Source organism: Schistocerca gregaria, chromosome X, assembly GCF_023897955.1.
Source record: "Schistocerca gregaria isolate iqSchGreg1 chromosome X, iqSchGreg1.2, whole genome shotgun sequence".
In the NCBI taxonomy this organism is placed as follows: domain Eukaryota; kingdom Metazoa; phylum Arthropoda; class Insecta; order Orthoptera; family Acrididae; genus Schistocerca; species Schistocerca gregaria.
The window spans coordinates 233255679-233269463 of record NC_064931.1 but is presented as its reverse complement, the minus strand read 5'-3'; the positions used below and the strand labels follow the sequence as shown (position 1 = coordinate 233269463).

The 13785-nt window shown below is 41.1% G+C and overlaps 1 protein-coding gene across 4 annotated transcripts in view; it reads left to right on the top strand.

Moving 5' to 3' along the window:
- The window catches only part of LOC126299359 (uncharacterized), a 168669-nt gene that overhangs the window by 133604 nt on the left and 21280 nt on the right, over positions 1-13785 (top strand). Inside the window, exon 1 of one of the 4 annotated variants that reach the window (XM_049991219.1) lies at positions 6708-6774. The exons of the other annotated variants lie outside the window; for them this stretch is intronic. Coding sequence (XP_049847176.1) covers positions 6731-6774 — 44 coding nt within the window. The 5' untranslated portion in view covers positions 6708-6730. Of the gene's footprint in view, positions 1-6707; positions 6775-13785 lie in introns of those variants that run through there. 4 annotated transcript variants of the gene reach the window in all.

The following is a 13785-nucleotide window of genomic DNA, read 5'->3' as shown; positions in this document are numbered from 1 at the left end:
ATATTGGCGAGGCATTCGTCTTCATGGACGATAATTCATGCCCCCATCCTGCACGTATTGTGAATGACTTCCTTCAGGATAACGACATCGGTCGACTAGAGTGGTCAACATGTTCTCCAGACATGAACCGTATCGAACATGCCTGTAATAGATTGAAAAGGGCTGTTTATGGACGACGTGATCCAGCAACCACTCTGAGGGATCTATGCCGAATCGCCGTTGAGGAGTGGGACAATCTGTATCAACAGTGCCTTGATGAACTTGTGGATAGTATTCCACGAAGAATACAGGCATGCATCATTGCAATAGGAGATGCTAATGGGTATTAGAGGTACCTGTGTGTATAGCAATCCGGACCACCACCTCTGAAGGACTTGCTGTATAGTGGTACAACATGGAATGTGTGGTTTTCATGAGCAGTAAAAAGGGTGCAAATGATGTTTATGTCGATTTCTATTTCAGTTTTCTGTACCGGTTCCAGAACTCTCGGAATCGAGGTGACGCAAAACTTTTTTTGATGTGTGTATATTATCGCTAAATTTATACCCGGTATGGTTCACTTGTAGTGCGGAATATGTCAGTTACACCAGTCCCGCCCACGTTTGAAGAATGCTCATTAATAATGCCCAGATAAGTTTTCGTAGCAATAATTTGTTAAACACTGCAGTGTGCTAAGTATCCAGCATGTGTCTTTGGAATTCTATGGATCAATCGAAATTTATTTAATAGCAATGTCCATACTCGGATATTCCTGTTGTTAATATACGAGATTTATTGTAATCTCACATATACTAAAACTACTGAAGGGTTTATTTTGTTTAGACATTGTAATAACGTGTCTTCATTCCACCAGGGAGTGCCATCTGACTCAAATTATGTCACCCACGCAAGTTTTAAAAGCACGATGTTTGCGGATGGAGGAGGGCGAGTTTGTTTTTGATTGGTCTAGAGAGAAAGGGGGAGGGGACTGGAGTGCTTGGCATTGAAATTGTTGGCAACGTTTATCTGAAAATGCGTTGGCGCTTTATGACAGGTTTGCTGTGACGGGACGACATCTCCCTGAACGACTGAGTGCCATTTGTGCTAGTTACTAGATCGCTCGCATGGGAGGCGAATACTCATACATATTGTTTCAATAACGCACGTGGGGAGGTAGCTTGGACTAGTGTTAGGAAGACATGTGGGACACTCCCAAGGTGGCTGTGACCATCCGAGAAGTTGCATTCTCTGTCGGCATTATCAAGAGAATACAGGGGAGGAGCTCATTGTAACCTTGGTATGTATTTGTAGCAGTCTTTCATATTTCCACCGACGTGTTGGGGTCTGTTTGTCATTATAACTGCGGGTGAGAGACCCCTTGGTCTGAACTGAAATAGCAGCAGTCTAACTTCCTCGGCCATTGTCGGGTAGTGTGCCCGCAACCATCCTGCGAGCATGTGTGTTCCGGCTGTACCACACACATCTTATTTCGACTGGTGGTCTACCCTGCAGGCGACATACTGTTCACAAGTATGTTTAGCTGGAAGCATCAGAATTTTACTATGACGTCACATAGTCTGATAATGTAGATATGGTTTGGCAGGAGGTTTATCTATCGTGGTGTGGTATTTCTTTTACATACAGTATCCTTGTTTAGAAATTAGCAGTGGATATAGAATTCTCTATGACGTCATTGACATGACCACTATTTCTACCAATGTGCTCGTTTCTAATACTATGACATCTTTCTCCCTCCCCCCCTCTCTCTCTCTCTCTCTCTCTCTCTCTCTCTCACACACACACACACACACACACACACACACACACACACACACACACACTAGTAATGGAGTAGTGGCTTAGCAATGATACAGTAATCAGGATCATGCTGCACTGTGATTGGCTGAAAGCATCGTGACGTCGACCGGACGCGGTGCGATGTGACGTTGACACGATATCAGGATGCGAAGCTATGTTGACGTTGACACACAACTCACGTAATTGGGTAAAATGCCTAAAATTTTAGAAAATGTGGAAAAATGGGAGTAATTACATATCTGTCTGGGTGAGGTGTCTGCTGGTGCCTCTAATGACTAAATACCAATTTTTTATTACCAAATAGATCTCTATTGACGTAATTTTTTTTGACAAATAGACACAGTCCACAACCTAGCTGTATGGTGACCAATGAGATGTTCCAGTTATGAAAGATAGAGTTGGGGAGGTGTGCTTCAATGTCAGTGCTCTCTTATTCGGGCACGAACTGCACTGTGATTGCCTGAGAGCATCATGACATCGACATAACGTCGCGAACAGTGGGATGGATTTTGCGTAAATGGGAAAAAATACGTAAAATTGTAGACAACCCGGTAAAGAAATGGGTGAAAAATACGTAAAATTGTAGAAATTACAAAAATATGGAAAAAATACATAAAAATGAAAATATTTGTCGCACCTTACGGGCTATAGCAGTATACGAACTATAAGACGCACCTTAATTTTTAAGCATTTTTTAAAAATAACATTTTTACAATTTTTATTATTAGATTGGAAAGCCAGTCTAAAAAAATTCTTAGTTTATAAAACGGAACTGATCTTTAAAATCCCTGAAAGTCGTCATATGAACTTTCTCCTTCTCCTTCTCCTTCTCCTTCTCCTTCTTCTTCTTCTCCTTCTCCTCCTTCCTCTCCGTCGTCATCGTTGCCCTCTTCATATATAAGATGATTTTCACTGCCGCATTTCTTTAAAGATTTAACAATTATGTCTTCTCTCACTTTCGACCACATTTGTTTTATCTACTGACAAATTCGTTTGATTGTAGATCTTTTTAAAGCTCCCTCCAGCGTGAATTCATGTTGGGATTTATCCATAATCCATTTGTTCCATTCATCTCTCATACACACTTTAAATGGTTTATGTATCGAGACATCAGGGGGTTGCAGTTGTGAAGTAAGTCTTTCGAGAATAACAGCAAGCTCTGTATTTCCCTGCGACAATTTCTCTTAAACATAGTTTTTCAAATGACTACTGCACTGATCTAGCACAAGAAGAGAATTCTTCTTCAATAAAGCACCTTTCTTCCCTTCCACACTCTGTTAATCCATGATTTCATACCAGTCGCGTCCATCCAACCATTTTCATGTACATGAACAACACCTGGCGGTATTTAAGAATGTTTTGTAATTTTTTTTCGCTTGAAAATGATCATTGGATTAAGTTTAGTACCGTCAGAACAACATGAAAGAAAAACAGTAATGAAGTTTTTCATGTCCACTTACTTTTATAGTTACAATTTTAGTACCTTTCATGGCAACAGTTCTGTTGCTAAGCACATCAAATGTCAGAGGAGTTTCGTCCATATTTGCTATTTCGCTTAGTTACACACTGGTTTTCTTTCGATGTTGAATAAAAAATCGACGGAAAGATATTTTCTCTTCATACTCTTGTGACATTTCCTGGGATATTTTCGTTTTGGCTCTCACGCTAAGTCTATGACGCTTCATGAACCTGTAGTACCAACCAACTCCACCCTTAAAGTCTGTTAAGTTCCACTGTAGCGCTAGCTTACGATCGTGTATTTGAATCATTTTTGTATTAATTCCAATGACATTTTTGCGGTGGCCTTGAATCCATTTCAATGCGTCATCTTTTAGTTTTGGTCATTTTGCATTGAGTCGTGTGCCGGCCGGTGTGGCCGAGAGGTTCTAGGCGCTTCAGCTTGGAACCGCGCGACCGCTACGGTCGCAGGTTCGAATCCTGCCTCGGGCATGGATGTGTGTAATGTCCTTAGGTTAGATAGGTTTAAGTAGTTCTAAGTTCTAGGGGACTGATGACCTCAGATGTTAAGTCCCATAGTGCTCAGAGCCATTTGAACCATTGAGTCGTGTGTTTGCACAATTGGTCTTCCGCATTTTCTTTTTTTTCAGTTCTTCTCTACTAGCCCGTCAATCACGAATGGATTTTTCTGTTGGTTGGGTGCCGAAATAAAGCTCAGCTGCTCTGTTTCCATGTTCTTATGGATATGCTGTTACTTTCAATTTATAGCCCGCATTATATGAATACCTTTTATTTTTTCATTACGGAGCTAGCTACTAACAAAAATATTGTTCTTTTACCGGTAAGACATATCACTTTCAAGTTCACTGGCACTGTAGATTGCAATGATGCATCATAGGCTAGACAGTGTTCTGGGTTTGTGATAGCGGGGCATGAGGGAGACTGTGTTAGGAAGCTTGTGAATCACCGCAACTCGTATTCGTGCACTGCTACTGCAGGTTGAATCCAATGTTGCCAGCTGTAGCTAGGTTTCTCGCGGCATCGAATATATGGGCATTTTTAAGATGGCGGGAATTTTAAATCAAACATTGTATGTTTTCGTATTAATTTCGAGTATAAGACGCGCCTGAATTTTGGAGGCAGTTTTTCTAAGAAAAAAGTGAGTCTTACAGTCCGTAAATTACGGTACATTCTCTCTGGGTGTGGTCTCTGCTGGTACCTCGAAGTACGTAATATATATTACATTCGTATAAAAAATAGAACTGAACTGATGTGACTTTATGTAATTTTTATTAACGAACAGACACATTCTACAACTTTTCTCTGTGTTGCTCAAATGCAGAGTGAATCCCTCTCACTCAGGTGTCCCATTTATAAAAGATGAAGGTGTAGAAGGAGTGCTTGACCCTGATTGGTCCAGAGGGAAGGGGAGGAAGTCGCCCAAGTATATATCCTGACACTGGATGTGTAACATGACATAGGATGTTGATACGATCATTATCTCAGCCCGCATTCGTAATGCTGCAATCCTGTATCACTCTCTTCTCAGCTACTGCCTTCTTACCTTGGTCTCCTGTAACTGCAGTCTAGTTTCTGGACAAGTTGTAGATGAACTTTACTTCCATGTATTTTAAAACTGCTACCCTAATAATTTCAAAGAGTGTAATCCAGTCAACATTGTCAAAAGCTTTCTCTATATCTACAAGTTCTGTGAATGTCGGTATTCTTTTCTCCAGTCTGTGTTCCAAGATAAGCCCTAGGGTCAGTACTCCCTCGCGTGTCCGTATGTTTCTTCGGAACCTAAAGTATACCTGTCTGAGTTGGCTTCTGCCAATCTTTCGATTCTTCTGTAAATAATTTGAGTCCGTATTTTTAACAGTGGTTTTTAAACTGATGGTTCTGCAGTTAACACCTGTTGGCTTCTGTCTTCTTTGGAATAGGAATTAGGACATTCTGTGTTAAGTCTGAAGGTATTTCGCCTCTCACCTGTCATGATATGTTCTCCCAAGGATAGTAATGATTCTGAGGAAATGTCGTCTACCCCAGGTGCCTTGTTTCGACTTAGATCTTTCAGTGTTCTATCAAGCACTTCTCGCGCTATCACATCTCCCATTTCCTTTTCATATACTTCCTCTCCCTTTTCCATGATATTGTCTTCAAGTTCTTTATATTCCTTCCACCTCTCTGCTTTCCCTTCTTTTACTTGTACTGGGTTTTCATTTGGTCTCTTACCTTCAGCTAACTATTCACCAGTATTTGAATTTGTACTGAGGGTGAATGTCCTTCATTCAGAGTCTGGAGTTGGGGAGGGGGGGGGGGGGGGGGCTCTAAAGGAAGGTGTGTTTTTAATCTGTTATAACACCAAATACAATAGCGAGAAAATTTTCGAGACTGTTAAGCCTGAAAGCTATGTTGCAAAGAATATTTTTCTTCTTAGCTATTAAAAAGAGACCCCGTAGCCGCCACCCCCCTCCCCGGATTCCTCTCTTGTATTGTACGCTCAAAGCTGTTTCCTTTCTTTATTCAATTAATTCTAGTCGGATACTTGACTTTCCTTCGCGTAAGACGTAACATTATTGCCACTGGAGGAGATCTCAAATGATTGGGATGAGCACGTAACGGTTGTGACTGGCGCGGGTGGTAAGCCCCCAGCTGTTCATCAGCGGCCTGCAACGGGGTCCCGGTGCCTCACAATATTAAAGCTCGCCGTATGTGAACATTACGTGAACTTCAGACGGGATTTCTTGTTCATTAAGTCAGGGCCTTACAACTCAGTTTAACCTTAAGAACCATATTTCTCACCGATGGATGATGAATGGCGATTTGTGCAAAATATTGTCCTAAAATACCTATTGCTTGCTGGTGAAAGGGAAGAAAACTCTGCTGCGAAATACCGAACGAGGATACAGTGTGGACCCGCATTCCGGTAAAGCGGAGTTCAAATCCTCGTGTGATTGTGCACATTTAGGTTTCCATTACTTCCATAACATTGCTTAAAGCGAATACCGGGATGTTTCCTTAGAAAAAAAAACACTTTCACCTTCCTTCTACTTCTCGATTAATTCATGCTCCCACTCAGTCTCTAGAGACCTCGTTGTCTATGGGACGTATAAGAGTAACCTTCATTTTATTGGGAACAGGCTAGTTCAGCAATAGCTTCCTGCTATTTCTTTCGCTTATGTAATCCTGGGGAATCCACACACTCTACTGGATAAAAGTAATGATGCGGTTGGTTAGTGCAAAGGAAAACGAAAGATAATTTGCCCTGAATGGAGCACGTAAGCGTGTAACGTACCGTATGAAAATAAAGCAGGCGCTTCAGAGATTGTCACATACTAGCGGAAGAGCTGTCTCCCCTCCCAAGCCCACTGCCCCCACCCTCTACTCCAACTACTCTGCCGCGTAAGTCCCTCAGTAGCCTTCAGACGACGCAAGTCTGCGGTTGTTTTGCGTCCCGTTGCCATTCAGCGCTACTATGAGCTCAGCAAGAAACTTCACTTTGGAGGACATAATTCGTCGGTGAGTTATAGTTCGCCCGCGCACAGGCGTTGTTCGTTTTCACCTACGATAGAGGCAGTTTGACGCAACGAGTAAATTTCCGGACAGGAGGAAGTAGGAACAAGCCTCCAGTACTGTCTAATCGTGTTTCACTTTTTTCTTTTAATTTTCACTGCCATGAACTCTCCCCACGGCACTTTAATGAAGTAAACGCTTCTAAAGTTGCAGCTTCCTTCTGTGAAATTTCTACACGCTGGTAAACGTGGATTTTCAGTTTCTTTCGTCGCTTCACTCATGATATAAAAACGTTATGTTTTTAGGCAGATAGTGCTAATTCCCTATAGAATTCCTGGAGAAATGTTTCCATACATACTCCACTCCACTTTCTTTTGGAGCCTGTATGTAATTGGCTTCACTAAAATAAGCATATCGTTATTCTATTTAATCTGGAGGATCATTCCGTCACTTGCAGGCACAGACTCCATGAGCCGCCTTTGATCAGACTGTGGGAAGGCCCAACGCGAACCTTCTGGAAGCGGTACTGCGTCGGACTGCACGTCATTTTCGAATGACTGCATTACATTTCAGTAAACCTAGAAATAGATGCTGACCTCACATTTGCAAATGTCGTTTCTTTATGAAGCATTGCTATTAGTCAGTACAACACCAAACTCTGATAAGTGTAATTCTTCTAATGGTTTGCACTGTTCGAGCAGAATTTTCTGTAGCAAAATTAAAAACAGACTATATGCACAGATACCGGTAATGAAGAATGCGCTATTAACATGGCGAAATGTCGGAGATATTGTTGTTTTATTGGATTACACTTTGTATTTTTGGCATTCTCGAAAAAGTGTGCCCCTCTGGCAGTAATACAGGGTGAATCAAATAGAACTTTACAGCTTTGGAATGCTATAGAAATTTATTGAGGTAACTTACAGAATCGGTAGTTGTGTCGTTTTGTAGTAAACAACCTCAGGTTTGGTTCACGTAGTGCATCAGTTTCCCGTTTCACCACCAGGAGAACCTGCGTAGTGCATAGTTCAAATGGCTACTTACACTGGAGCGGTCATGAAGGGCCAATCACCTGACCACCTCGCTCCCCACACTTGACGCTATTGGGTTTCCTTCTCCGGGATTTAATTAAGGACCGTGTGTATGTTCCTCGCCGTAGAAAACAAATGAGCAGACCTGATAAATCGAATCTACACTGCCGTGCACAAATTACACCCGATTTGCTGCAACGTGTGTGGGAAGAAATTGATTACCAGTGGGATGTTTACCGTATCACAAATGGTAGTCACATCAAACCAAAACGGCACTTGACACTTTTATGTGAAACTTTAGGTTGTTTGCTACAAAATGACACATCTACCGATTCTGTAAGTTATCTCAATAAATTTCTATATCACTCCCAAAATACTTCGAACTTCTGAGGAATTCAGTGGATGAGATGATCTAGCAAAGACGCCGTTTACGTGGTTTCACACTTGGATAACAGTTTTATTTGTTTGTTCTTGATGGACAAGTGTACTTTTGATCAAATTTTGCCAGGTGGCCAGGACAGAGACATGGACCTGGTCGCTCGCCCACCAAGGTTGCCACAGTGAACTTCCCTGTTTATCCACTCGGGGTAAGACTGTTGTACAACGGCATGTTGTACATCTATATCGATACCCCGCAAGCCATCGTACAGTGCGTGGCTGAGGGTACCATGTAGCACTACTAGTCATCTCCTTCGAGTCATTTCCTTCGCAAATAGTGTGAGGGGAAAACGACAATCTATATGCCTTCATGTTGTTGTTGTTCTGGTCTTCAGTCCTGAGACTGGTTTGATGCAGCTCTCCGTGCTACTCTATCCTGTGCAAGCTTCTTCATCTCCCAGTACCTACTGCAACCTACATCCTTCTGAATCTGCTTAGTGTAGTCATCTCTTGGTCTCCCTCTACGATTTTTACCCTCCACGCTGCCCTCCAATACTAAATTGGTGATCCCTTGATGCCTGATAACATGTCCTACCAACCGATTCCTTCTTTTTGTCAAGTTGTGCCACAAACGTCTCTTCTCCCCAATCCGATTCAATACTTCGTCATTAGTTATGTGATCTACCCATCTAATCTTCAGCATTCTTCTGTAGCACCACATTTCGAAAGCTTCTATTCTCTTCTTGTCCAAACTATTTATCGTCCATGATTCACTTCCATACATGGCTACACTCCATACAAATACTTTCAGAAATGACTTCCTGACACTTAAATCTATACTCGATATTAACAAATTTCTCTTCTTCAGAAACGCTTTCCTTGCCATTGCCAGTCTACATTTTATGTCCTCTCTACTTCGACCATCATCAGTTATTTTGCTCCCCAAATAGCAAAACTCCTTTACTACTTTAAGTGTCTCATTTCCTAACCTAATTCTCTCAGCATCACCCGACTTAATTCGACTACATTCCATTATCCTCGTTTAGCTTTTGTTGATGTTCATCTTATATCCTCCTTTCAAGAAACTATCCATTCCGTTCAACTGCTCTTCCAAGTCTTCTGCTGTCTCTGACAGAATTACGATGTCATCGGCGAACCTCAAAGTTTTTATTTCTTCTCCATGGATTTTAATACCTACTCCGAATTTTTCTTTTGTTTCCTTCACTGCTTGCTCAATATATAGATTGAATAACATCGGGGAGAGACTACAACCCTGTCTCACTCCCTTCCCAACCACTGCTTCGCTTTCATGTCCCTCGACTCTAATAACTGCCATCTGGTTTCTGTACAAATTGTAAATAGCCTTTCGCTCCCTGTATTTTACCCCTGCCACCTTCAGAATTTGAAACAGTGTATTCCAGTCAACATTGTCAAAAGCTTTCTCTAAGTCTACAAATGCTAGAAACGTAGGTTTGCCCTTCCTTAATCTAGCTTCTAAGATAAGTCGTAGGGTCAGCATTGCCTCACGTGTTCCAACATTTCTACGGAATCCAAACTGATCTTCCCCGAGGTCGGCTTCTACTAGTTTTTCCATTCGTCTGTAAAGAATTCGCGTTAGTATTTTGCAGCTGTGACTTATTAAACTGATAGTTCGGTAATTTTCACATCTGTCAACACCTGCTTTCTTTGGGATCGGAATTATTATATTCTTTTTGATGTCTGAGGGTATTTCGCCTGTCTCATACATCTTGCTCACCAGATGGTAGAGTTTTGTCAGGACTGGCTCTCCCAAGGCCGTCAGTAGTTCCAATGGAATGTTGTCTACTCCGGGGGCCTTGTTTCGACTCAGGTCTTTCAGTGCTCTGTCAAACTCTTCACGCAGTATCGTATCTCCCATTTCATCTTCAACTACATCCTCTTCCATTTCCATAATATTGCCCTCAAATATATCGCCCTTGTATAGACCCTCTATATACTCCTTCCACCTTTCTGCTTTTCCTTCTTTGCTTAGAACTTGGTTTCCATCTGAGCTCTTGATGTTCATACAAGTGGTTCTCTTATCTCCAAAGGTCTCTTTTATTTTCCTGTAGGCAGTATCTATCTTACCTCTAGTAGATAAGCCTCTACATCCTAACATTTGTTCTCTAGCCATGCCTGCTTAGCCATTTTGCACTTCCTGTCGATCTCATTTTTGAGACGTCTGTTTTCCTTTTTGCCTTCTTCATATACTGCATTTTTATATTTTCTCCTTTCATCAATTAAATTTCTACTAGCCCTCGTCTTTTTACCTACTTGATCCTCTGCTGCCTTCACTACTTCATCCCTCAAAGCTACCCATTCTTCTTCTACTGTATTTCTTTCCCCCATTCCTGTCAATTGCTCCCTTATGCTTTCGCTGGAACTCTGTACAACCTCTGGTTCTTTTAGTTTATCGAGGTCCCATCTTCTTAAATTCCCAACTTTTTGCAGTTTCTTCAGTTTTAATCTACAGGTCATAACCAATAGATTGTGGTCAGAGTCTACATCTGCCCCTGGAAATGTCTTACAATTTAAAACCTGGTTCCTAAATCTCTGTCTTACCATTATATAATCTATCTGAAACCTGTCAGTATCTCCAGGCTTCTTCCATGTATACAGCCTTCTTTTATGATTCTTGAACCAAGTGTTAGCTATGATTAAGTTGTGCTCTGTGCAAAATTCTACCAGGCGGCTTCCTCTTTCATTTCTTTGCTCCAGTCCATATTCACCTACTACGAGTCCTTCTCTCCCTTTTCCTACTGTCGAATTCCAGTCACCCATGACTATTAAATTTTCGTCCCCCTTCACAATCTGAATAATTTCTTTTTTTTGATCATACATTTCTTCAATTTCTTCGTCATCTGCAGAGCTAGTTGGCATATAAACTTGTACTACTGTAGTAGGCGTGGGCTTCGTGTTTATCTTGGCCACAATAATGCGTTCACTATGCTGTTTGTAGTAGCTTACCCGTATTTCTATTTTCCTATTCATTATGAAACCTACTCCTGCATTACGCATATTTGATTTTGTGTTTATAAGCCTGTATTCACCTGACCAAAAGTCTTGTTCCTATTGCCACCGAACTTCACTAATTCCCACTATATCTAACTTTAACCTATCCATTTCCCTTTTTAAATTTTCTAACCTACCTGCCCGATTAAGGGATCTGACATTCCACGCTCCGATCCATAGAACGCCAGTTTTCTTTCTCCTGATAACGACATCCTCTTGAGTAGTCCCCGCCCGGAGATCCGAATGGGGGACTATTTTACCTCCGGAATATTTTATCCAAGAGGGCGTCATCATCATTAATCATACAGTAAAGCTGCATGCCCTCGGGTAAAATTACGGCTGCATATGACCCGTAATTTCTCATATCTTATTTTCGTGGTCCTTAAGCGCGATGTGTGTTAGTGGCAGTGGAATCATTCGGCAATCAGCTTCAAATGCCGGTTCTCTAAACTTTTTCCGTAGTGTTCCTTGAAAAGAACGTCGTTTTTCCTCCAGTAATCCCCATTTGAGGTCCCGGATCATCTCCGTAACACTTACGTGTTCTTCGAACTTACCGGTAACAAATCTAACCGCCTTTGATTTGCTTCGATGTCCTCCTTCAGTCCGACCTGGTACGGATCCCAAACACAAATAAACCACACTTTCCTAAAATCCTCCCAATAAACCGAAGTCTACCATCCTCCTTCCCTACCACACTACTCACCTGCTGGTTCCATTTCATATCCAAGTATTTGTTCTGGCATCTAAGTACTTAACAACCCATTTTCCAGTGAAGAGTATCGTGTTGTCAATATTTCTCTCACCTTAAGACGGGAACCAATAACGTGGAGACTGTTTGCACGTGAAATACTCTTACCTTCTTACTTCACCTGGTCTGACTCACTAAGCCTTGCTGCTTCTGAACCTCTCTCCTATATTCGAAACTCCATAGAAACTCCTCTGTAAATCTTGCTGGGCTACCACTTGTGAGTACGAGGATTTTTCAAAGAGTACCTTCATTACGCTGTAGAATTTATATACAGCCTGCGGTATTCACTAGACAGCGTACTGTATCCTTTTGTGAACCATGTAGCAAATTTAATAACGTAGACCAATGGTAAAACTGTAACCCGATATCAGTACGGAGATTATGACGCATCTGTTGCACGAACGTGTGATTTACTTAATTTAAAACACAACGCATTTCGGGAAGTCATAATCCCAGTATCAAATTCAATAAATAAGGAAAACAAAATAATTATTTCGCGTTATTTTACACACTAACATACATATAACGGAAACTGGACTGTATTGTCCAAGCAGCATTACGTACGTTAAAAGTATTATGCCATTAGGCACGGGCAAAAATAAGCAAGCAGTAAACATGCATTGTCAGACACATATTACGCCCCACTACACATATCATGGTATAACGTTCGTAGTTACTTTGTCATTCAACACTCTCACAAAGCTTTTTTTACAGACTAACGAAAGTAACTGCAATTTGCCTAACAAAGATTGTAATACCTTATTATCAATACGCCAGGGTCAACCAGTGATAAAATGATAGACTCAAAGACCTCTAACTGGTTATACGTATGTCACAGTAAAACCTAAAACCAATCAGAATGAAAATGTTTGCAACTATTGAAATATGATATAATATTCACTGATATATCGTCTCAATTGCCCAACCCTTGGCAACCAATAAATCCTGATGACTAACGCTTGATCCACTTTGCAAAATGTGCTCTCTATATACGTTGTAAATTACGAACTACAAACACAAAAACTTAATTACTACTAAGGAGATTAGCAGATTGAAGAGCCTTGTACAGTATGTTTGACACTGCATGTTTGCTGCTTGCTTATTTTTAATTGTGCCTAATGGTATAATACTTTTAAGGTGTATGATACTACATTGACAATATAGACAGATTTCATTTACAAGAACGTAAGCAAGTAAACAAATGCGAAGTAATGATTTGTGTTTGCCTTGTTTATAGAACTTGATAATGAGATCATGTCTTCGCGAAACTTGTGTTTTCACATTAAATAAATTACAGATCAGGGCAACTGGTGTGTCATAATATTCGGACTATTTAATAGCATTAGCTGCAACAGGATTAGAATCTGATCCTTTGCCTATAGTGGGCAATGTTGATATTAAATTATCCAGGAACAAATTTTCCGTCCGTCTCAGTATCTCTTTATGTTCCAAAACCCATGCACTTCTTACTAGACTAGCATTCCTGCTCACAAAGATATTGCGGAGAATATCTTCGTCGTACTAAGGTAGTATTTGGTAGTATCTTGCTATTGAGAATTTAGACTTTCTTAGCGAATCTCGACGATGGAGTCTTCTCGGGTTATCATCCGAGTCACGGCGTCATTCTGCGGTAACATTTCAACAAGTTTCGTACTTGTCATCTTCAGGCTGACTGATTCGCCTAAGGATGACTCGGCTGATAACCCGAGAAGACTTCATCGTATTGATATTGTGTTCTGCGTAACCTGGACCGCACCTGTCTCGGGTAGTGTTCTCCCCGACTCATCTGCGCAGAATCTACGATGCAGAATAAAACCAACAACCATCCAT